We start from the raw sequence: 26,016 nt of genomic DNA on the forward strand, positions 1-26,016 counted from the left end.
TAACTGTTTATGGTCCCTTTCAGGAAAGGGTGGGATTTCTAAACCAGGTGAGTTTATTATTTATTTATTTATTTATTTTTTGGTTTTTCTCCGGTACCGGGAATTGAACTCACGACCCTATGCTTGCCAGGTAGGCACTGCGGCCACTGAGCTAAATCCCCAGCCCCTAAACCAAGTGAGTTTAGTTACTGTGCAAGGGCTCTGGATTTTGTTGTTTGAAAAAACAAAAGAACATACCAAAGTTTGAGAACCACTGCTCTAGAGCGAGACAGTAATCTGTAGCCCCTGAGGAAATGCAACCTGCCACGTGTTTCTATAAATACAGCATGCCCACTCATCCACGTATTGTCCATGGCTGCTGCAGGGGCACAGATGGGTAGCCACGGCAAAGAGCACATGGCCCACAGAAATTGCAGTCCATGCCACCTGGCTCTTCACAGAAAAAAGTTTCTGGCCCCTCCTCTAAAAGATGATTTCAAGAAATGCCTATCTCTGTAAATGCCAAGAGACCAACTGACGTAACCTCCAAGATAGTTCCATAGTCGCTCCCACGGTTCTTGTCCACTCCCAACACCGTGTAGCCTACCCCACTGCAATGTCATTGCTGATTTACGCGTCTTTCTTACAGAGGGCCTGTGAGTACCACGTCTGCCTTATTTACTGTTATAAGTCTCAGCGCCTAGCACAGTGCCCAATATATAGTAAATACTCAAAATTATTTTCTAATGATTGACATCTTAATACGTTGTTTAAAAAAAGAAAAGGGCTATGACTTGGATACGGTTTGAGGACGTCAGTACGACAATGGTCAGGAGATGGAACCTTTCGGAGGGGAGGCCAAATGCAAAGTAATTAGGTCACTTCTCTCAGAAGGGATTGATGTCATTCTCTTGACACCCCAGTTAGTTCCCACAACGGAGAGTTGTTATAAAAAGAGTGAGCCTGGACTAAAAGTACTGCTCAGTGGCAGACCACTTGAGACGGGTCCAATCTCCCACAATGAATAAATAAGTTAACAAGTAAGAGTTAGCCTGGCCCCTGAATTACTTCTTGTCTTACCATGTGACCGCTCTCTCCCTCCCACCCATGTTCCCATCACAGTGCTATCTGCTACAACGCTAGGTAGCCAAGGGGATCCACAAGCCATGCAGTCTTAAAACTTCAGCCTCTAAAACTACAAGGCAAATAAACCTCTTTTCTTTATACATTCCCTAGCCTCAGGCATTTTGTTACACAACAGAAAATGAACACAGACCAAGGCTATGAAGGTAGTAGGGGAAGCAAAGTGTACAACATTGGAGGGTGACAAATCTATAGTTGGTCTGTGCATGGCAAGATGGATTCCTCCTGCTTCCAGAGGGCTTAAGAGCAAGCAGTATCTTTTCATCATTCAGGGAGAGCTTGAGGCAGTGCCCCAAATCCACTGCTAAGCTTCCCACTATCAGGACTTCCTCTGCAGTAGCAGGCAGGTTGCTCATGGCAACCATCTCATTTATAGTAGAACATATGCCATGTGCTATATAAGCTCCTACAATTCACAATTACAATTCCTTATTTCTTGGCATTCTTACCTCAACAAATGCCATGATATATATTTTTCTTGATGATATCTATACCTACCTTCTTCCTCCTTTATCCACATTCTTATTTCTGTGTCTCCTCAGTTAGCAAGTCACCTTCTTGGTGAAACTTCTATATTCCCCTCACCATGAAGACAAACTCTAACTTATCACTTTTAAGGCCAGGCTTAACCTGTTCCATTTAAGAGGGACAACAGGTGGAAATTCCTGCCTAACGTGGCTCTCTCTCTCTGAGGCAGGGACAGGGCCCTGAGTTCACTCACCTGGTTCTTCCACCACGTACAGGATGGACTTCCCACTAGAGTCTTCATAGTACTGGAATCTAACCACGCAGTCATCCTCGTTCTTATAGGTACAATTCACTGCATCTTTGCCAGAGTCCTCTGGGGTGCAGGAGGGGAGAATATGAAAAAATGAAAAGCATGTCAATGTCAATGTCTCCCATGTGATCTTCCATTCTGGAAGATGAGGTCTTTTTAAATCCCTACCACAGGACTTCTGGGAAAATATGACAGGAAATGGTGCCTGACATTGGACACAACGCCTAGATTTGAGACAGCTGTCATGCCTGGCAGTCACTGGCCTTCACTAATATATTTTGTCCCTAACAGGCTCGTTTGACTCTTGTTCCTTCTTCTGGAAGGGACATGCTATGACAATATTACACATTCTGATTCAAAGCCTGTGTCCACCACTTACCAACTGTGTGATCTTGGATAAGTTATTTGATCTAATGGAATTCCTTTCTTCATCTACAAAAGGAAAATTATGCCCCCCTATAGGGTGGGTGGAGAATTAAGTAGCATAAAAGGAACAACAGAAGGGAAAAATTGCAAATCAATTATACTATTCGTGTCTCTTAGTTCATTAAAAAGGAAGGTTTGTGCTAGTGTTGGTTGGAGAAATTTTTATGCCCATATCTTATACCCTGAGTAACTCCTTTAAAGATAACAACATGTAATGTGTTAACTATTGTTAGTCTCCTATTATTGTTATGAAATTTTGTTTCACCTTCTTTCCATAAAGTAAAAAATAGTCCCTAACTTACAGTAATCTCGAACCCTAACCTTCTCTGCTCGCTCAATGACTCTCAACGCTCTGCTTATACAGCCCTCATAGTTTTGCCATTTCTGTTTCCCACGGGGTGTGCCTCCCCAAAGCCATCTCCCCTCTCTGATTCTCATCAGTTTTGCAGACTTCATTCCTTCCTGCTCTAAAGTCTGTTTTTCTGCCAATGACACTGTGTGTTGCCCTCCACTAGCTGTACTATGTACTCTACTGGTAAAACCAGACGGGCAAAACTGATACAAGCTGATACCCAACTGAGAGTAAGCCAACGTGCCCAGGTCATACAGCGGGACTAAAACATAAGCCTCAAAGCACACCAGAGAGAGATGAAGTCAAAAGACCATCCGTGCACGAGGGGTAGTATCGTACCAAGAAAACAGTAAAGGTTTCAGAATTTAGTTTCCATCTTGATGCACAACTCTCTTCCCTGGGCAAATCAATTCTCCTGAGAGTCTACTGTCTCACCCACAAAATGAAGATAACAGCACTACCACAGTTCCACATCATTAGGTTAAGAGAAAAATACACAATGAGCAGGAAAGTTACTTGTATGAATTTCATGCAGTTGTGCATTTGTATTTATGATCAGTGGGAAGGTGAAGGGAGTGGGCGTACTTATCAATCAACTCGTAATACTTGCTTGATCTAAAGGATAAAAATATCTCAACATCTCTACGGCCTCTCCACTCTGAGCTAATCACAGGAAACCTAGTCTCCTCCGGAAGAAAAAGATTGCTTCTTCAAACAATCCCCAAATCACCAACCTCACCCCAGACCCATTTCTGGTATCAGCTAAAGGCCCAGAGATCTGGCTCTTTTCCGTAACGTTCTCGCCCAGAGCTGACTACCTGGCTGTGGCTCTCTCTGGAAGTATGTTTCCTGCTTTCACGGGTGACTGTCATCTCCCAGTCACCACCCGGTGTCTCACTAGCCCAGATAATTTATCAGAGGTGCTGACAACAGCAAAGGTTATCTTCTCCAAAGTCCCGATGAAAAACAGACCAGAATAACTGGAGGCAAGAGTTTTTGCTCTACAGGGGTCTGTATTTTTGTCTGTCTTATTCTGGGGTGGGGAGGTCCTGGGGGGAAAATACCAGAAAGTCAGAGGGCTTCAGGATAGAGATTTTGATTACAAGTTCATGAGGGTGAGAGTTTTCCTCTAAACCAGGAGAACTTTAAGCGAAAGACTGGGCATTGCTTACCATTCTTAATAAAGTAAACTTGGCAAATCCACACCAGCCAACTAAGCTAAGATGATGACCATCACAGGCAACCACTTCCTAGATCTGTTCCGCAGCTGCTGCTTCTATAAAACGCGAGTACATTCCCTTCCTTTCCTGGCAGCAGGGGAAGTTAGGGTTGTCCGATTTATATGCCCTTTGCAAGTTTCACACAAGCTCTTGCCGAGGCTGTGGCTCCAGGAAGGCATAAGCTCTGGAGACCACCTGAGCAGGGTGCAGGTGACCTGGGGGGAGCCAGACCTCACCCCATGCCCACCGCGCGCGCATCAGGCTCGCTCAGCGTTTCTGGCCGTGGGAGTTTCTCTTCCTTTTTATAGATGGGAGTGGAATATGTTCTGGGGTTGAACTGGACACATTCAGAAGCTAGGTACGTGTGAGCCTAAGACCTGCCAAACTTACTAAGCTCTTTCACAGGCTCGATCTCATCACGGCAGTAACGCTGGCAGGTGTTTTCCTCGTGCAGGACTCCTCGCTCAAACTTCTTACACTCCACACACTCCCTAAGAGAGAGGAAAGCAAGGGGGTGGGAAGAATGAGCAAGCCTAAGCACATCCCAGGCCACCTCTGACCTCCACACGCAAGGAAAGCTGTTCCACCTCAGTAAAATCCAAGCATCTGTCGTGCGGAGTTCAGAAGCGGGGTTCCCACCTCACCCACAGAGATCGGGCAGCCAGAGGCCGCTAGAGCCTTCGTTGAGCTTCTTCATGTCCCGTCTGGGGCTGTGACAGGACGGTAAACCCTACATACTTCTGGGAGCCTTAACGTCACAATCAGTCACATGTAAAATGGAAATTTTATTCAAAAATTACCAAGAATGTGAAGACAGTGACAGTAGAACATTTAAACAAACTGTGGGGTCTCGTATAGCTGCACCGGTTGCATGCGCTGCTTAAGCATTAAGAGGAACGGCAGAGCCACAGCCCTGGCTGAAGGGGGCTTCTCAGATCCCCACACAGGTGAAGTTTACACTGGGGAAACACCCCTGCACCACACACTGTGCTCCGTAACTCCCACCCTTACACTCCCTACAGGGTCTGGTGAGCCCTGGGAGAGTCCAGAGAATCTGGTTTAGACTTCCAATTCTGAGAGAGGCAGGATGTCACCCTAGGAAAGGGTTTGCTCCAGTTGCAGACCCCGCAGTACCACCTTGGCCCTTCACAGCTGGCGCTACCTGCAACTTTCCCAAAGTTTTCACTGGAAAGGGAAAAGAGACTGCGACATTCCCCAGAGCTGAGGGCTCTAGTGCAGGGATTCTAGTCCTCTTGCAGCTCCCAGCCTCCCTCCGCTGTCCAGACCAACTCACTTCTTAAAGGTGCAGGCGTCCGGGCAGGTGGGACACTTCTCACAGGTGTCTCCGTAAGACCCGGGCTGGATGCAGACACAGCTGCCGCATTCACACTTGCCCCGGCCGCTGCACAGCAGCCCGTTGCTGGACATGCAGGTGTCAGTGCGCGTGGTACAGTTGCAGTAGTAGCCAGTCCAGTCAGAATCACACAGGCAGTCCCCGCAGCTGCACTGGCCGTGGCCTGCAAGCACACAGCCCAGGAATGAAGAGATCCCAGTCCCATGATTACAAGCTACAAAATGCCACCACACTCTCCCAACTAGACAGGTATTAATCCTCCAGGTTGGCAGGGAGACCGCTCACTACGAGGGGACCCCTCTCCATGGGGACAAACTCAGATTTCTAGGTGTCTCGAGGTGTGGCAGGACTTGGTCCAAGTGACTGTAGAGCAAAGCAGTCTCAGGATCTGTCCAGACCCCCCAACTTCCTCCTGCTCCTCCTTCTGAATCATTCTGGCTTCTCGATTTGCCAGCTTTGATCCGAGGACTAGAAGTCCGTGTGTTAGCCCGGATGGCAGCACAGCACGGTGCCACAGTCTGCACCCACACAAGGCACTCAGGACCCTTGACACTGCGGCCTAATGATGGCAAAGGAGTAGTTAGGCACCAAACTCGTCCCTTTAACCTAACAAGACTTTCCCCTTCCCTGACCTGACCTGACCCGCGAGGCCATCTGTTACTATCATTTATCCTCTCCAAATGGGGTTAAACACCAGCATAGCCTCTGGTCTGTACAAGTTGGTCCCTCCCACCAATAAACCAGCTACCAATATCCATTATTCCACTTCTCAAATCAGCTAGGTGCCACCCTGTAAAGTGAAAGGATGGGCTCTGGGGAAGCGTACACAAGACAAGAAACCTGCACTACAGCAGGTGAAGGAATGGAGAGGTCTGAGCACAGCGCTATGCCCAATGCCTGAAAAGGCAATGCATAAACAGTGTCTCACGTGTGTAGGTAGCTGGGGAAAGGTAGCCAAAGGACAGACAGAAGGTGCCAAGAGCCCACTGTGTCAGCCAATGAGCCAAGGAAACACAGAGAACAAATATAGCCTATCTCCCAGCTTGCTGAGGAAGTTAACACAATCCTGCTGACTTGAACCTCCAATGGAATATGCGTGACTATCCATTGGGTAATCTAATGGGACAGTCATGGTGGTTCAGAACCACTCAGCAGTAAGACATATCAGTTGCATTCCCATTGTGAACATGCTAAATAAATCCTGTTATTATAGAAAGTTAAGTTAGGTAGAAATATTATAGGCAGTCAGGCACGGGTAGGCCCTAAAAGGAGACAGTGAAAAAGATCACGCATTACAATTGTGGAGGTGCATGCACTGAAGGCCAGGCCTCGAGATAAAGATGGAATGACTACACCTACATCACTCCCCAAGGAATAAACAATAATGATCAATATTCTAAATAGGCATCGGTCACCCAGGTGGGTGACCAGGACCTCCTGACTCATCTCTTCCAAAAAACAGTCCTTGTTCTTTCCATGTACACTTGCTACATGATTTGCTTCCCTATTGGATCAATATTACCTAAGCAATTATACTTGTAATCTTTTTGGTTGGTCATAATTTTGTCCCATGTTGTACCCACCTTGTGATTTTGTACCCATTGTGCAATTTTGCTCTATAAATCTTTGAGAAGTAGGCTCACTGGCTACTCACTTTCTAAGTCCTCTTCTGTCTCTCTTAGGCAGGAGCTGTCTCTCCCTCAATACAATTTCCTACTCAACCTCCACTGCTCCTCAGAATTCATTCTTTGATTTTGGGGAACATGAACTCAGTGTATCAGACATCTAGCAGGCTGGGAGTTATATTTCCCTTATATCATTTGGAGGTCCCACTGAGATCACTGGAAGGAGGTATGAGTTTGCTCTTGTTTCATGGATTCTGAATTGTGACTTGTTTAGGTAACCAGAAATTGCAATCCGTGTTTGTCAATTGCTTAAGAAAGGGCACAACAATTCTTGTCTTTTTATATATTTGTTTGTTTGTTTAAAAGTTGATAAATTTAAACTGAAAATATGGAAAGACGATATTTCTTTGATGGGCCATTTTGCTTTTGCAGGCAAGATCTTGTGTTCCCATTTTATATATGCTGCATTGAGACTTATTAGCTGTTGAATTTACTGGTGTAAATCTTGTTTGACATGTTTGACTGTTACAGTTTGTTATCTCATCGTGCAGCATTAGGAAAAAGTGGTGTTAGATTGTCCCCGAGTGGACTTTGATACTAACCAAAATATGAATTTATGAAATGCTGTATAATGGGTCTTTTTGGAAATCTAGTTTATATGTAAGAAAAACACATACCTATTAATAAATCATGGGACTCTGCCTGCCAGTTAACAGGCAATAAACTGGCACTGTTCTTAAGACTTGGAGGACAGGTTTCACTGGGACAGTCTGACTCAATCCTCCCTCTACACTTTACAGGGAAGGTCAAGCTTGTTCTGTCTCAGTTTCCTTTCTGATCTGACCTTCTGCTGGTGAAGAGGCAGTCCCAGCTCTAGAAATTCCCCAGTCTCACCTTTCTAGGCCATGGGTGAGGACTTGTGGGCAAATTGTGTCAATAATTCAGCATGAGCATGAGGAAAAAAAAGACCCCCTTTTTCTGAACTAATTCTTATTTTTCCTGTCACTTTGTACTTTCCTTTTTTAGAGACATGTTTTTGCTAAAGACTAGAGAGGGAGGAACCCTAAACTGTCTCAACCTTTCCCTCCTACTCAACAACTATGAACCTTTAAGTTGAGCCCATAGAAAATGAACATTTGCTAACACCAAAGACAGGGAAGTTATCTTAGATGAGAGATACATACCCTGTCTCTGGGTCAGATGAGACATCAGAATTTTGCCCGTCCAGAAGAACACACATGAAAGCCATGTCCTGGCTTATGTGTTCGGGGTACAGTATCAGGAAACTGAACCAATTTTTGGGTGAGACCAGAAGGAGTTACTTCTCAAGCGTAACACTTAAGGGACCAAAACACATTCAGTTTAAGGGAGAATCCCCAGTCTCCTGACTTTCTTTCTCCCCTCCTAGGTCTGATTTTCATCATTTATTATTCACTAATAAATTGCAGTTGCTGAGTGATGGGTATACGTTTTAACCTGTACCTTTCATAAGTGTGTTGCAGATAAAGAGACATTAAAATTTTACAGAGGATTTTGAATGAAACTTAGCCTTGCCTTGCTGCTGAGGAAGACTGCCTAAGTGATTAGGTAGACAGCACAAATGTCTTGGAGACTTTTTTACCCTAGGTCCCAAGACAGGATTTCTCTTAGCCATTACTTAACTCTATCTATCTCTCTAGATGTGATCTCTTTTGTAGGTTGGGAAGTGCTCCAACCACTTCCAATTTGCCCTTTGATTTTTTTCCCCTCAGTCTCTTTCAAAAAATTGGAAAGCAGTAGTTCAAGTCTCTTGAGTACTAGTATTGCTAGCAACGCTTCCTTTTTTAAACATCACTGTGATAACTGGAATCAACTGTAGCTTGTGCTTTTGGAAACACATGCTAGGGTTAGGGGTGTGGGTTTCCAGGGAAGGTAAGGGTGTGAGTCAGTAAGGGTGGCTAGTCCAACCCAATCTATCTTCTGATCAGTCTCCAGATGGTAGCCACCTGCTCTGGAGGATGCCTTGAGAGAACATAGAAACCAAGTCAAGATTTAAAGAGATGCCTATTTATCCTCTTGTGTTACAGATGGAAACTCGATATCAAATTCTCTTACTCCTTTAAAATGCATTGTTAAGCACTGGAATTTCTTCAACCCTCATATATTCAGAAAAGGCTGTTTAACATTTTTCTGCACCCATGCATGGCCTGCTTACCCTCTAGTGACAAAATGGAATACAGAGGGAAGTATTGGTTATGATACTACTTCACAACCAGAATTGTACTGTATGAGAGAGGGAAAATGGTCAGAACTAACTTATGTTCAGACTTTCTTTGCATTAAGAGATAATCCTTACTTGTGCCCAAAATGTAAATGTGAGCCTCAGAAAACCAGACGCCTCTGGTCCTCAAGGCACAATCAGATACATCCGCTATCATTGAGCCTTAGGCTCCCCTCCCTTCCCTTTAGACCCTGAGAATGAGGTTTCCAAGGCAAACTTGATCAAAGCTTCATCCACTATTACTGAGCCTGAGTGACCTCAAACAGATCAAACAAGATCTGGGAAAGTATGCAGATGATTCCGATAAGTGCACTGAGGTCTTCTGAGGACTTACTCAGACCTATAAATTGCACTGGAAAGATGTAATGCTGTAATGTCAAACACTGACTTCTACTAAGAGACAAGCAGTATTACAAACTGCTATTACATTTGGAGATGAATGTCACATTATTAATTTTAGAAGACCAGGAGACAGCCAGCCAAGGGAACAGCTGGTTTCTACTGGAGCAGTCCCTACTGGCCCACCAACCAGATGGGAGACTGGAATAGGAGACATCTTCAGACATGTATTCTTGAAGCCCTAAGAAGGATGATAACTAAGGCCTTCAATTATTTTAAATTGTCAACTATTTATCCAGAGAAGGATGAGAACCCCTCCGCCTTCTTAAATCATTTACAAGAGGCACTGATAAAACATGCATCACTGGCTCCTGAGTCTCTAGGACAGATTATTCTAAAGTTGATTACCCAGTCAGCTTCAGATATTAGGAAAAAGCTACAGAAGATGGCTCCATATAACTCACTTGATACTTTAGTGAGGATTACTTCCTCAATATTTTGTAATTGGGACCAGGAAGAGGCCAAGGGGAGAAGACAGAGACCAAGAGAAAATGGCTGCCTTGGTTGCAGCCTTAAAAGGAACAGACCCAAAGTCTGATTCTCGGGTCTCCAAGAAGAGCTCGACAACTAAACTCACCTGCTACCACTGCAGGAAGCCAGGCCACTTTAGGAGGGACTGTGATAAGAATCCTCAGGACAAGAGGCCCCCTGAGCCATGCCCTGATTGTGAACATGACCACTGGAAGCTGGACTGTCTCCAAGGCAGGGGCCGCAGGGATCAGACTCATCTTACCAGCTGCTCCAGCAAGACTGAAGGGCCTCGGGGTACCCTCTGCCTTCTCCCTCTGGTTGGACTGTCAGTTCCATGGAGGAACCCTGGGTAATCATTACTACAGAGGGACAGCCTATTGCTAGACACTAGCACATGTCTCTCAATCCTTCTTTTCAACCCTGGCCTTCCTTCCAGCCACTGTACTTCGGTGAAAGGAGTCACTGGCAAAGAAGTAACTCACCATTTCTCACAACCCTTAGGCTGTGAATGGGATAGCTTTCTCTTCTCCCATTCCTTTTTAACTATGCCTGAAAGTCCAGTTCCCGTCCTGGGGAGAGATGTCTTATCGCACCCAGGTCAGGTACGTGGCCTTCCTCTCCTGGAGACAGAAATAAATCCTGAAGGATGGGCAACTAAAGGTAGAAGAGGAACAGCAAGAAGAGCTGCCCTGCTGCAAATACATCTCAAAGATCCTACTATTTTTCCTCACTACAGACAAAACTCTCTGAGGACCGAAGTTAAAAGAGGACTATCATCAAAAACTTATGGGCACAAGGTCTACTCCAACACTGTAATAGCCCATGGCAATCTTGGGAGCTCAAAAACCCAATGGGGACTGAAGGTTGGTACACGGCCTGAGATTGATAAACGAGGCAGTAGTGCCAGTCCACCCAGTGGTACCTAACCGGTACGCTCTCCTTTCTCAGATCCCAGAAGATGCTGGTTGGTTTTCAGTATTAGATTTTAAAGACGCCTCCTTTTGTATTCCTTCACATACAGATTCCCAGTTTCTTTTTGCCTTTGAAAATCCTCATGACCAGGCCTGTCAACTGACTTGGACTGTGCCTTCTAAGAGACAGTCCTCATCTTTTTAGACAAATGCTTTCCCATGACTTGGCATGTTTTGAATTTTCCCAAATCATGGTCTTGCAGTATGCAGATGATATACTGTTTTTTGTTTTGTTTTGGTTTTTGTACCAGGAATTGAATTCAGAATCTTGTGCTTGCCAGGTAGGCACTGTGTCACTGAGCTATCTCCCCAGCCCAATATACTGTTATGTGCCCCCTGAAAAGAGCTCTCTAGCCAATACCCATGCTCTGATAAGCCTTCTAGCAGACAGAGTTTATAAGGTCTCTAGGTTTAAGGCACAACTCTGCAACTCTGAGGTAAAATATTTGGGTCTCACCAAATCTAAGGGAATCTAAAGGCTTGGGGAAGGCAGAATTAAACAGAATTAAACCAGTACTTTCCTTCCTGCAGTGCAAGATCCTAAAATGGGGGCTGGGGATTTAGCTCAGCGGCAAAAGCGCTTGCCTGGCAAGCGCAAGGTCGTGAGTTCGGTTCCCGGTACCGGAGAAAAACCAAAAACAAAAAACAAAAACAAAAAAGATCCTAAAATGGCTATGGAGATTCCTAGGAATTACTGTACAGACTTTTGTCACCTTTGGATAGCAGGGTATGGTAAGATTGCACGACCCCTCTATCAGCTTATAAAGGAACTCCAGAAAGTAGATATCTATATTTTAACCTGGGAACCTGGTTCCCAATCTCCATTCCAGAAGCTTAAACAAGTGCTACTAAGTGCCCCGGCACTGAGCCTATGACAGGACACCATTTCAACCTATATGTTAAAGAAAGGCAGGGCATGGCTTTGGCAGAGCTTCAGCAGAATCAAGGACTGCTGCACAGCCTGTAGGGTGTGAGTCATGAATTAGACATTGTGAGGATGGCCTCTAAGGATGGCCCGCATGCCTTAGAGCTACGGCTGCTGTAGCTCTTCTAGTACCACAGGCATCGAAGCTGATATTAGGCAGAGATCTCATTATACACACAATGTGAAAGGACTTCTTTCTTCTGAAAAGAGCCTATGGCCACCAGACAAACAACTTCTTAATACCAGGGTCTACTTCTAGAAGGCCGAGCCATTCAAATAAAAACATGTTCCTCCTTAAACCCTGCCATCTTTCTACCAGAAAAAGAGGAAATTGAGGCTGAAAGACATGACTGTGAACAGGTAATTCTCCACATGTTCGCAGCTAGAAAAGATTTACTAGACACATCCCCTGCTGACCCTGATTGGACCCTTTTCTGTGATGGCAGCTCCTTTGCAGAAAATGGGACAAGAAAGGCAGGGTGTGCAGCAGTGACTCTCCATCAGACACTTGACAGTTCCTCACTTGCTCCTGGGACTGGTGCCCAGCCAGCAGAACTCACAGCTCTAACCAGGGCTTTGCAACTCAGGGAAGGACAGAAAGTCAATATTCATGCTGATCACGATTACATGGTTAACTCCAGCTACTGGACAACTTAGCAGAAAGGCCCCCTTATTTTGGGAACAGAAAAATCACTCTTCTTTTTTAAATCACTCTTTTTCTCATTGGCCTAACTCTACTAAACACTTGGGATGGACACCCCCCAAGCAGTAGATACATACCGTAACTTTACAGGTCAAGAACGCATTTGCAACAGACTGGTTTGATCACCCCAGAATTAGATGGGAAGCTACCAATAGCACTCATTGGTCCTGTGGAGCCAATCTGTGGCCCTGCCTACCCTTGGGTGGATAGGGAGATGCGCACTGGGACTTGCATGGTTACAAAGCAGAGTGTCAAAAATATCCACAAACCTGCAAACTCACCCCATCTACAACATCCATGGTCTGGGAATGTGTTTCACTGGTATAACCATTTGGCTTCTTTCTTTATTAGAGCATATCATGCAACACATCGAGGCCTTGACTAAGTATACTCATTGGGCCTTAAATGATACCTCAGCTGGTCTCTCTCTCCTACATGAAGAAGTACAATTAATGAGGCAAACCATCCTCCAAAATCGGAGGGCACTGGACATTTTCACAGCAGCACAAGTGAGTACTTGTGCAACTGTAAAAGCTGAATATTGTGTGTACGTTCCTGATCCTTCTGCTAACATCTCAATGGCTATTCAAAATATTAAATGTCATGTTAATGCCATGCAGGATTCTGAAATTCCCCGGACCTTCTCTTTACCCTCCTTGTGGGAGGCTATGACTGGTGCTTCCTGGCAGAAACTCTTGTTGGGTATATTTATAATAGTCTTGTTGATCTTATTATTTGGCCCATACATACTTAACTGTTTCTTTGGCCCGTCTCCTCCAGACTTAAACCTATGCGCCTACCTAAAAGACGAGAACACCTGGTGTCTGTCAAAGGCCTGTAGATAGACCCTCTGTGGAGTATCTCCGACTGCTGATCACAACTACGACTTCCTCCAGCTGGAAGTAGCCAGAACAGTCTTCATCCCTTGCCCCCTCACAGAAGTTAGGGGTTCCTCTTCAGAGGGGGAATATTACAGACAACCTAGTCAGGTAGAAATACTGTAGGCAGGCAGGGCTAGGCCCTACGAGGAATCAGTGCAGAAGATAAGGACACATTAAAACTGTGGCAGAACATGCATTCGTTGGAGGCCAGGCCTGAAGAAAAGGATGGAATGACTACACCTACATACCTCCCCGAGGGATGAACAAAAATGATCGATATTCTAAATAGGCATCAGTCACCCAGGAGGTTGACCAGGACCTCCTGACTCATCTCTTCCAAAAAACATTCCTTGTTCTTTCCACGTACACCTGCTACATAACTTGCTTCCCCATTGGATCAACATTACCTAAGCAACTATACTTGTAACCTTATTGGTTGGTCATAATCTTGTCCTACCTTGTACCCACCTTGTGATTTTGTACCTGTCTTGTGATTTTGCTCTATAAATCTTCCTTTGAGAAGTAGGCTCATTGGTAACTCACTTTCTGGGTCCCCTCCTGTCTCTCTCAGGCAGGAGCTGTCTCTCCCGTAATAAAATTTCCTACTCTTAACCTCTGTGGCTCCTCAGAATTCATTCTTCAATTTCTGGAAACACAAACTCAGCATATCAGACATTTAGCAGGTTGGGAGTTATATTTCCCTTATATCATTTGGAGGTCCGATATGGCGGTGAATTGCAGAGAGAAAAGACAGCAGACAACAAGAGAAGCTAAATGAAAAGAGAGAGATTTTCCGGCAATGGAGACCATATCAACAATGCTCTTACATAGCCCAAGGCCTCCAACAAGCCTCTGCTGGCTCTTTTTTATTCCTGCCTCAGTACTCAAAAGTTGCAGAAATATCCTGGCTAGCTTTTAAAAATGACATCATTAAATTGCATATGGCCCTGGAGAGTAGTCCTGGGAAGCATCTATTTTTCCAACCCTCCAAGGAAGTAAATATCCCCAACAGAAAGTAATGCCTACAGCAACACCGATGGTCATGTTCACGAACATTTGTTGAGCATTTAATATATACCAAGCACTGTGCCCAGTTCTTCAATAGTATGTTATCCTATTTATTTCTCAAACTTGGCACTTTCTGCTATTTTGGGCCAGACAGTTCTTTACTACTGGGGGCTGTCCACTTTATCCTTCTGTCAGTAACAACCTTTCAGTAAGGACAAAGAGGTCGTCAGACATTGTCAAATGTCTCCCTTGAGGCAAAACAGCTCCTTCCCTCCAGCTGAGAACCAGTTTTAAAATATCAGTCAACATTATCATCCTACTCACCTGCTTAAACCCCACAAAGACTCCATACTGCCTCAGGTGTCCAAAGTCCTCAGCTAATACTCAAAGGCTTTACAGTCGGCTCTACCGGCCTCATCACCCGCCCCACATTTCCACACATTAGCCAACACACAGAGCCATCTTCTCCACTATCCTTCCACCCAGGAGCTCATGCTTAAACTTCCCCCAAGAATGTCCGTACCCCTACCTAGAATGCCCTTTCATCCTGTGACCGCTACCATACTGCTCCTCAAATGTTCCTTCCTCTCAGTAACTTTGTCTGGCTTCCTCAGGCAGAAGCAACTGTCTGCCCATGTGTTCTCCAAGCACATTAAATCTACTTCTCTTTCTACCCTTATTTTATGGCTGTTTGTCTACAAACAGCTTATCTGTTTCTTTCTAAATTGTGAGCTCCTTGACAAAAGAGAACATGCACATTAACAGTGACTAGCATGAAATCTGGCATACAGTAGGCATACAATTAATGTTTGCTCACTAACACATTCATTCAATAAGTATTTACTGAGTTAACACCACATGCAGGGCAAGGGAGATGCAGCAGTGAACAGGAGAACCAAGTTCCTGTTATTATGGAGCTTAGAGTCTACACATTCATTCACCATATATGCCCTGAGCTATGTTATTACAGTAGTGAAAGCAGCTATCATCCCTGGTGGGGAAGATTATTCACTTTACTACCTACTGAGTGTGGGAGTGGGACAGACCCAGAACGCGGGGGCCAGGCTGCTGAAATGCAGTCACCAACTCACAGTGCCGTATCCCCCAACACTCATGTGACAAGGCTTTACCAGTTGGCTCCTAAACCTTGCAGGTGATTCATCCTCCAGAACTCTGAATCAGGAAGGAGCAGATGCATAATACAAATCTGACTGTTAATCAAAGGAAAGGTAGCGGGTAAAGGGGAAGTAACCTAAATTGGTCTGGAAACTGTGTCACTGCAGCTCTGAGAAGGTGGAGGAGAGGGTGACACAAAGCCAGGCTCACACAGCAACTAGCCAGCACCTAGTGCGTCCAAGCAGTATCTCTTGGCCACTGTGAGTCTCTGCCTGTGGCCCCAGAACCTTCTTCGAGTAACCACACTGGCATTCGAAGTTCAACCACACCAAAACTAAACAAACAATAAAGCTCAACCACACTTTCACCGCTGTGGAAAGAAAAAAAATGGCTGTTTCCCAGGAAGCCTGAGGAGCAGAAGCCCAGCTCCCCAGCTGCCAAGTACATCTGGGGATTACAGATGCTGGCCGGGAGGAGGATGCAGAAAGTACAAAGGCTGAGTTTTAGGTGAGGTTCCCTACATATACGACTTGAGTGGGAATGCCTGTTCCGGCGAATTACTGCGGGAGTGGGAAGGGGGCGGGATGCAGTCTACGGCAACAACCACAAGTCAGCGAGGATAGTCTCAGACAGAGACTGCCTGCAGCCAGATTCCGCACTGGACTCCGGACCTAGAATAGTACCCCAGAGCTAGGCCCACCTTGAGGCGAAGGGCCTGGCCTTGTGGAACCCCTGGTCCTTCACTCATTGGTCAGCATCTGAAGGGAAGGGAGCTCCTGTCAGCCCAGGGCCAGTCCGCAAATCAGAGGCAGCTGTGAGCCACGCTCAGCCAAGCCTCACAGCGGAGTGGGGCCCACAGCGTCCACTGTGCCTTACTTCGGCTCACGGCTCCCGGACAGGGAAAGACCGACACACGGAGTCCCGGCAACGGCAGAGCCCTCGGCCCCCTCAGAAACCCTAGTCCCACAGTGTCTCCTTTGTGAGGCAGAACAAAGTGATCTTTGACAAGACGATCCGCCAGGCCCGCCAGGGAGCGAGGCCGGGAGTGGAGGTGACCTGCCAGGGCCAGCTGACGGACCCCAAGCCCTGGCACAGCCAGCCCTTCCAAGGGAGCCACAGAGTGGTAAGGTCACGGGGCTGGCACCTCTCCCCCGCCCCCGCAGAAGGCAGGCCGAGCCCGGGTTCGTGAGGAGGTCCGAGGGGGACTGAAATGGAAAAGAATGAAAGCCGGGGAGTAGGGAAGGAGGAAGCCAGCTGGGGAAGGAGGGGGGATGTGTTCCGGGCAGAGGGAACGCCACCGCTCTTCCCGCACAGCCAGGCTTCCGGCTCGCTCCCTCCTCTAGGAACCAGGCTCCTCCCGTAGCGCCCAGATCCCCTCATCCACCATGAATTTCTCCCCAGGGGAAACCGCATTTCTGGGGCCTGGCAGATTTTGCTCATGCTGTGAATGACCTCTAGGTAAGTTAGTGAAGGGCGAGATTCTTATGCCTCTCCGGCCTCCAGGGCTGGGCACAGAATCTGGCTCACAAAGGAGCAAAGGGTGCCCGACCCGTCTGTGCTCGTGAATGCAGCAGGTGGGAAAGCACCCTGAGGGAGAGGACACAGCCCCTGACGTGCAAGGCGGGGTGCTGACGGAGGGCAACTCAGACAACACCTAAAGTAGGGAGGGAGCAGGCTGGGCGGCCAGCTGCTATGCCCCATGAGCCCTTGCTTGTGGCAAAAAACAGGATACAGGGCCAGCAGCTCCGGGGAAGGACAAGGGCAAGCTGGGCCACAGCTCTGATGGGTCAGGAGTCACAATGGACCAAATGCCAGCACAGAGGAAATGCTCTGTGACGGTGTGGCCCTGAGTTCTGTCACTGAGGATGTGACTACAGCGCCACAGGGTCTAGATGTGAAGCCACTGGGCACCAGGCCCCTGGGAAGAAGTGGTGGAGGAAGGCTGCTTCAGCTGCCTGGTTTCGGCTCCACTGAGGACGAGCTGCTCTTGCCCTGCCAGAGGCAGGAACCAGGGCCGCTAGGCAAGCAGCTGGCTTTCTCTGGTGCCTTCACCGGGGCCAGCAACCAAAGAAAGCACACTCTGGCTGGGAACCCTCACACCAGCTCAGGAACAATCAGGCCCTGCAGTAGTGGGGTAGGGGCACCCCCAACAGGCCTTTCCCAGGGCAACCCATCCCCTCTCAGTCCCACATCTTGCTAATGACTACCATGTTGGACAACACAGATCTAGAATCAAAATAGTAATACTAGTGCCAATGGCAATCAAGCAGTAACAAAACAGGGCTAACATTTAACAAGAGCACGCCATTTTCCAGGCGTCGTTCTAAGCACATTAGCTCATGAAATAGGCTCCACTATCTTGGATATACACTAAGTCTATAGTATATATACTATATATACTGAGTCTTTTGTAATAAAATGTAAAATTACTAACTTTACTGGCCAGGCATGGTGGTGCATGCCTATAATCCCAGCACTCAGGATAATCCCAGGCTGAGGCAGGAGGATCGTCATGAGTTCAACGCCAGCCTGGGCTACACAGAGTTCAAGGACAGCCTGCACTACACACTGAGACCCTGTCTCAAAAATAAATAAATAAATAGCTTTACTATACATTCTGACATCGTTTATTTTCTATCAGTACTAAAATCTTAATCACTATCAGTGATTTTTTTTAGTGAAAAAATATATTAATCCTTATATTCAAAAAGACTAAGAACTTAAAACATTAGAAGGCGGAGAACAGAAGAACTTTCATTCACCTTGATGGTTCCTACTTCTTTCAGTCCTCAGTTTGGCTCCCCTGACCCCACAAGCAGCGGGGAAAGGTCAATGTCCCTCCCTCCTTCATTTCCGTTTTTCTGCCCTTGGAGTAGAATACCACCTCCTCCGCTGGCCCAGCTCGAGCCCTCAGCTCCGTTTCCTGGGCTGTAGTGTGAGCATGCACGGCTACAGGGCTATGCAGGCACAAGGGCACGCATTTCTACTCACCTGAGCACATCTCCCCCTTGTAGCGGACACAGGAGAAGTCATCGCACTCACAGTACTTGCCCGTGATCTTGCCAAAGTCACTGCTGTGGCAGAGACACTGGCCACAGAGGCACTCGCCCCGCTGGCTACAGACGGGCTGGCCCTCCTTGGGGCTGCACTCGTCCTGCTGAGACGGCCGGTAGTCCTCTTCAGAGCACTCGCACTGGGACCCCAGCCAGCCAGGCCCGCAGTGGCACACCCCACACTCGAAGGTCCCATTGCCGTTATTGCAGCGGCGGCTGAAAGGCTCAGCATAGGCCTGGCAGGTGCAGTCGCAGTCGAAAGTGACCTGGATGGTGAGGCTGTCCTTGAAGCCCACGGGCTTGATGGTGAAGGACTTCTCCTTCTCCTGGGGGCAGCCGCGCACCTTGGCCTCAATGCTGAAGCTCACCTGGATGGAAAGCGAGACAGCACTCAGACCCAGGTAGGTCCAGTCAACGTTCCAGCCCAGAGGAAAAGAAGCCGTTCCCTGCCCTGTCAAAGAACACCCAAAGTGGGCGTCCAAGCCTCCTGCAATCTGCAACTCCCCAGCCTTCCCACTGCGAAGCAAAGCAAGGGCACTAGCACAGCTGCGCTGCCGTGACACAGCTGGCGAGACACAGAGACACAGTGACAGCTGGCAAATAGAAGCTGTTTCATTCCACAGGTGAGTAAAACCAGTTCAAACAGAATAGACTCTGTGGTCTTGTGAACATTCTGCTCAAACCAACTAAGCCAGCTGGACTTGTTACCGGCTATCAACAGATACAGAAGAGACGATGTTGTACCACACAGCGCCACAGAGGGGACAACCATAGCTGCGGATCTACTATTCAGTGTGCACATAACATTTCATCAAAGGCCGATACTTCTCACATGGAGTGCGGAAATACATGCCTTGAGCATAGATTAATAAAAAGATCAGTAAATAGATCTGCAGAAAGATCACTGAACTGCAAGATCTACTTCTCTCCTTCTCCCTGTTCTCCACCAACCCTTCCCTCCTTGGGCAGAAGCAGAGGAGCACCAACAAGCAAGGAAAGCCGTGAAGGAATTATACAGCCAGAATGAACATCTGCACCCTCAGATTCCTCAAGGCTAGGTCTATTTGCCTGTTTCATTTGCTGTTGAATCTTCAGCAAATAGAATAATGCCTGGCACACCGTCAGCGCTCAACAAAAATGTATAGATAATACAAACTTTATGCTGTGAGGAAAGAAAAGGTATCACCTCAGGGAAGGCTGGACACTGGGTAGGGCCCCAAGGTAAGAGATACTTTCCTTTGCAATCAAATACGTATAAACAGAGATAAACAAAGTGGAGGTTCTTAAAAGCCCTGTGTGCTCTGCAAATACAGAAGATTGGTAGCTCCACTGCGTCTGACTTGCAATGACTTTCAGGATGAAATTACTGAGGGAGGTGGCAGGTGCCCACGGGAGCTCCAAGGCACAGACCGGGGCCAGACCCGCAGCTGCAGCCCCTGCCCGGCCAGCCTCACCGTGTCTCCAATCTTGAGCCCCACACAAGACTTGAGGCCGGGGATGACTTCGTTGTTGAGGCAGGTGGCGTTGAAGGATAGAGATAGCTCTTCGGGGAGGTCACGCACTTCTAGCTCTACTTTAGAACGGATTTTCTGAACAGAAAAGCAAAAGAAAGTTAAGGAAACGAGCTACAAGTAATTGGGCAAGAGCCAATCCCATCCCAAGAAAAATCTGCTAGGTGGCCTTGGACTCGCCCTGCCAGTGATGTCTGCCAGCTGCCCGAGTACCCAGGAGCCTATTTCCAGGTCTCTCCCTGGGAAACTGCTCCCCCTTCCTGTCCCCACTTGTGTCAAAATGAATCTGAGTAAAAAATCCAGACCCCACTGCAGGCCTTTCGGACATGCGGTAGAGGGTGATCAATACAGGTTACCTTCTGGAGCTGCCCTTTCTATTTAATTTTTAACTACCCTAAGTTGGGCATGGTGGTGCATGCCTGTAATTCCAGCACTCTGGAAGCTGAGGCAGGAAGATCTCAAGTCTGAGCCCAGCCCTGACAAATTAGCAACTCAGTGAGACCCTGTCTCAAAATTTAAAAAAAAGAAAAAGAAAAAAGGACAGGGATGTGGCTCAGTGTGAAAGTCCTAGGTTCAATCTGCAGTACAACAATAACAACAAAAAATACCCTCCCCTCCCCACGGCTCGGTTCCCTATTTTCCGTGTTGCTGCAGCCTGGCTGTCCCTCACCCTGTCTCCTACAACGGCTCCTTCTCCATCTAATCCCCAAGCCCTCTGCCTCCCCCTGTCTAAGCTGGACATCCACTGTCCCTGTTGAACTCTGGCATTCTTTGCTGGGTCGCTTCCTTCTCAGCAGGCTGCATCCCTCGCTGGTCACTGCCCAGCCTGGGAGAGCACAGCGGGAAGGCAGCAAGGCTGCACGCTGAGTTGGTAACCAGCACTCTCACATCTGAGCTCCGTGGTACAAGCCAAGCCCAGGAGCTTCCGCAGGCCTGTCCCCAGCGCAAGACACTTACCCCATAAGCACTGACAATGAGCTGCAGGACGTTGCTGGAATCGGCAGACAGAACCCCCACGGTGGTCCCCGGGATGAGCTCACTGTAGTTCTAGAAAGTAAAACAAAGATTCAGAGTTTAGAGAAGGAAAGTAGCGGTCTCTGTACCAAGTCAGACTGAAAGCCTTGAAATGAAGATTGGAGGAATGTACGGGATATTTCACCTGCCACTATTCGGAATATATCCAGCAGTTTTTCGGGCCTGCGCAAAATTACAGAAAACCTTCTATACTCTCACCACACTGAGTTACCTCCCGCCCATCACTGCAAACATCAACGTATCTGTCCTAGTAAGTCTAAGGTTGGAGAAAAAAAAAGGTCACAGGGAGGAATGTTAAGTACCTGGGGAATGGGATAAAGAAAGGTCTTTCTTGGTTGGGACCACGGCTTATGGTAGCGCGGGCTGGCTCCCTGGGATAAGTCCACCCGTCACAGGACCCGCTCCAGAAGCCCTGAGGGCAGAGTTACCTGGTAGAGTCGGACTACATTTTCAGTCACAGCAAAGATCAAATTGATGTTGTTCTGAGATAGCTTCTCAGTCATCAGCCCCAGAGAGGGATAATCCTAGAGAAAGGGAGATATGAACGTTTAAAAATCTCACATAAATCCCTGAAGTCTAAGCCTTTGATCTTGGCTGATCTGGGTTGTGACCAAGACAGTAGCAACGCTTTAAATTTTTCACCCATAGTCAAAGCGAAGTGCTACGGTCGGGTTATGTTTTGAGGCATATCCCTCAAGGTTGCAGGTGTTCACATTGAATTCCCACTGCAAGGCGTCGGAAGAGTGGAAACTTAATCTGATTGTGGTGTTTGGAGGGGTGGCCCCTGGGAAGTGATTAGGATCAGACAAGGTCATCAGGTGGAGTCCCACGATTGAATCCTGGTGGCTCTATAGGAAAAGGCAGAGAAATCAGAAGAGCCACGCATACGCACTTGTGTTCCCTGACTTTTGCCCTGAGAAGCCTTGTACCATCTTGGGACTCTGCCAGCAAGAAGACCATTACCAGAGGGGGTTCCTCAACACTGCACCTCCACAGCAATGAGCCAAAACAAATTTCTTTTGTTTGTAAATTCCCCCATCCGCGGTATTTTGTTTACTAGCAACCAAAAATGGACTAACACATGAATAAGAAGGATGAAGCAGCAACACAAACCTAACTGAACTCAGGATGCAGATGAGGAGATATCGGCCAGTGATATCAGAACTGAGCACCTCCTTCTCATCACTCTAATTCAATGCGGTAGCAGCCGAAGCAGCTTCACAGACTGGGGGCCGGGCTAGGCTTTGTTGTTGTAGAGATACTAACACCTTAGCCTTCCCTTGGGATTCTCCACCAACACTACAAATATTGCCTTCTCCCAGTGACAAGTGACATCTTGTTCCAAGAAGGGGTTCGCCATTACAGTAGGAAGGAAGGCCTGCTTCCCAGCTGGCCCCGTGCAAATCCTTTGGGTCTATTCTGGATGCTTGACACTTTTACTGGTGTGGATGACAGTGGAACCACGGCCAAGATAATTTCCAGTAGTGGTGCAAGTTGTTCCCCGTATAAGGATGTCCTGTTGGCAGGGGAGGGGCAGGCTGGGACTGAGCCCTGCGCACTGCTCAGGAAGGGCTGCGATTTTCAGATTCCTACAAAGGGCAACCTTAACCACAGTGGACTGGAACTCTGCGTGGTGCCAGGAATCTCACCATGGTAGTAGAGGCCGAATAATGATTATCACTGCCAATGTGACACTGCCCATCGTTGGGCTGGACAATGCCCGCCAGCCGGCCATCCAGTGCTATGTGGGTCTTGGCATCGGTAGTAAACACCAGCAAGTGTGATGCGTCATTCCTCCAGCCAATTTTTTCCTGTTTAAATAAAGGCAGAGACAAAGCAACTTCAACCACATCATGGAGAATAATGATCCAAGGCCACACCTGCCCAAAGGACCAGGCAAGTCATCTTGGAGAAGAGCCTCAGTCCAAGTCCTTGAAATCCAAGCTAGAACTTTCCAATTCCGGGGTTTATGTTCTCTTTGGAAAACAGTCTCACAGCGGACTAGTTCAGTCAAGTGACACCTTACACTCCAAACATAGTTCTTCCAATGATAATCATGTTGCCCATGTAGAACCCAACTTTCATCCACCATGCTGGGCTGGGCTGGGAGAAATCCCATACAAACATCTGCCCTCTTTGCTCAAGTTAAATTAATCTCGCCTTGACTCAAATAGTTCTGGAGAAGGTGGGAAGATACTCTCCAGCAGAAACATCTGAGACCACTGAGGTTCCAAGGGATGCCAGCTTTGGCCAGGACTGAATTAAAAACAGAGGCTGCATGTCCAAAGCATCTTACCATTCCCAATGAACAAAAGTCTGCTTAGTCTGTATCTCTTATTTGACACCAGACATCCACAGAGTGAGCCACTGGCTTCCCCATTTTGACCCGTCATCTGTGCCCGGCACCGCCTGCCCTCCAAACTCACGTCACAGACCGTAGCCTGCATGATGGCGTCAAAGCCACCCTCCGGGGCGTCCCGGTTCCGCGACACGCTCTGTTTCTGCACTTCCTCATTGAAGCGGGTCATCTGGTCAGTCAGCGTCAGCACATGCTTGTAGCCGAACATGGGCAAACAGGGGGTCTTCATACTAGGTAGGGATGGGAGGTAATCCAGGCAGACACAGTGAGGGGGGAAGGTAGCACGGGATTGGGAGGGGGAACGGGAGAGACAAATAGGACAGCAGCGTGCCCAGGCCAGGTTCGTGCAACCACAAGTACCCGGACAGCCCAGGCTCCAAAGCCTTCAAGTTACCCAAGGGCATCCCATCAACCTGGCCTCCAGCGAGCTTAGGGGACAGGAGGGTGAGCTGGGGAAACAGACTGGCTGTATTCAAACCCCACTCCTGGAACCCTTGGCACACCTCCCCGAGCCTAGCCAGGGAAACGGGGACGTGACAGCACCTATCTCAGAAGCGTGCTGCAAGGCTTACATGAGTAAAACGTGTAAACAACGGTAGGGCCTGAGTTGCTGCTGTTACCTTGTGATTAACATTTCTCTACAGTAAAAATGAGGCAAAAGTCCATCAAAAAACAAAGCCCTTTTTGCCATTCCGTTAATAAATGAACAGATCTGTCAGACAGGAGAGCTGCTGTTCCCAGACTCACAGTTTGTCTAATCAATAGCTGAAGTGTTTACTAGGGAAATTTACAACCCACACAGAAGGCTAAAAGCTACACCGTGAAAGCTGGAAAACTGAAAAGTAAATTCCCATCTTCTCAGGCTTAGTAACCGTCACTTCAAATATCAGAACACATGGATTTGCACAGTTCTGCCACTTAGGTAAGTCATTCAGCAATAAGCCAAAATGTGAAGCAGAAGCACAGGGCAGGGGCACTCAGTGGCAGCGCCTGGGCTCCATCCCCACCACCAGCACCAAAAAAAAACCCCTGGGGCACAAATGCATCGATTCACACGTGATCAAAGATTCGATAAATGTCATTTCCACTCTTACATTCCTCTGGGGCTTAATTTCTTGCATTCTAACCCTGCAGGATCCGAGCCTTTGATGACGAGAACAGTGACAACAATAACGTCAGTCCTCCCAGATGCGGAACTCCTCTGCTTTTGACCTCGTTTCCCTCCCATTCTCTTATTTGTAACAAAGACCAAGATGCTCATAGATGTTTTTTTCTAGGTCCCCAAGCAGCCTTGGGCTGTCCTGGCACAACAAGTCCACCAGATCAGCAGGCTGGCCCATTTGCCAGACAGAGAGACCAAGGCAGAAAGGAGCTATGGTTTGACTGGAAAGTGGCTAATAAAATGACCCTCGAGCTAGAAACAGGATCCAGGATTTGTTTGGTTTTTTTTTTGGTATGGTTTTTTTTTTTTGGTATGGGAAATCGAACTTATAACTTCAGGCTTGCCAGGCAAGCACTTATGCCGCTGAGCTATATCCCCGGCCCAGGATCCAGGATTTGGACAAAGGGAGGAGTGCTTCCCTGGATTCTGGCGTAGGGACTTACTCATAACAGGGGTTTTTGAGGGCTTCCGGTGGGGAGATGTACATGTACGGTGATACAGGCTTGTCCACAAAGGCCCCAAAGCCAATCCTCAGGTTACTTGTGAGCTTGCGCATCTCCGAGGCCAGCTTGGTACCCAGGTTCTGGATGCTCCTCAGATCATCCTTCATGGAGTAAGACAGGTCCATCAAATAGTAGATGTCTACAGGGTAGTCCTCCACCTGCCGCACTTGGACAGAGAACCTCTTCGAATCATCTAGAAAGCAGAAAGGTGTTAGTTGTTTCTCTTCTTTTCCCTGTAAGACTGAATAAATAGATCTGGACACATCTGGAACTAAGACATTGCTTGGTCAAATCAAACTGGAAAGCCCTAGTCCCTTCTCTCCCTTTACAACTCTTTTCCTCTCCCAATCTCTTGACCCTCCTACTTTTAACCTCTCCTTTTTCATTCTAAGATTTTTCTTCCCTGTCTAAATCCCCATCTGTCTAATCACCTGGGTCCCAAGAGTCACAGAGGTTTTGACAACTACTACACTCAGACTCAGTAAAAGACAGGAAATGCATCCTGGCCTTCTCTGAATCCCACAGCACCCCACACATGCCTCGTACAAAGGGAAAAGTCAAAAACCAGTACTTCCAAAATCAGCGGCCCTTAGCCTAATCCTTCTTCTCTCCAAAGATCTTCTGTCCCTACTTTGTCTGCCACTGTGCTCCTGCCCCAGTGGAAAAAAAAAAAAGAGTGTCCACGCTGCTTTCTCGTCCTGTATCACATCTGCACATCGATACAGAGGTATAAGTTGGGTAAAACAGGCATGAGGAGAGCAAGGAGCACTTCTGCTATGTCA

General features: G+C 47.4%; 1 protein-coding gene across 1 annotated transcript in view; it reads right to left on the minus strand.

Moving 5' to 3' along the window:
* Itgb3 (integrin, beta 3 (platelet glycoprotein IIIa, antigen CD61)) overlaps nt 1-26,016 on the minus strand; it is a 42,063-nt gene that overhangs the window by 9,116 nt on the left and 6,931 nt on the right. The window contains exons 4-13 of the mRNA XM_005402248.2: nt 25,175-25,427; nt 23,637-23,799; nt 22,860-23,021; nt 21,639-21,734; nt 21,133-21,222; nt 20,119-20,253; nt 18,603-19,032; nt 5,193-5,415; nt 4,289-4,389; nt 1,844-1,963 (exon numbers count right to left, since the gene is read on the minus strand). Of these exons, the coding sequence (XP_005402305.1) occupies nt 1,844-1,963; nt 4,289-4,389; nt 5,193-5,415; nt 18,603-19,032; nt 20,119-20,253; nt 21,133-21,222; nt 21,639-21,734; nt 22,860-23,021; nt 23,637-23,799; nt 25,175-25,427 (1,773 nt within the window). The remainder of the gene's footprint in view (nt 1-1,843; nt 1,964-4,288; nt 4,390-5,192; nt 5,416-18,602; nt 19,033-20,118; nt 20,254-21,132; nt 21,223-21,638; nt 21,735-22,859; nt 23,022-23,636; nt 23,800-25,174; nt 25,428-26,016) is intronic.

Source organism: Chinchilla lanigera, unplaced genomic scaffold (genome assembly GCF_000276665.1).
Source record: "Chinchilla lanigera isolate Chin_1 unplaced genomic scaffold, ChiLan1.0 scaffold00077, whole genome shotgun sequence".
NCBI classification, from domain to species: domain Eukaryota; kingdom Metazoa; phylum Chordata; class Mammalia; order Rodentia; family Chinchillidae; genus Chinchilla; species Chinchilla lanigera.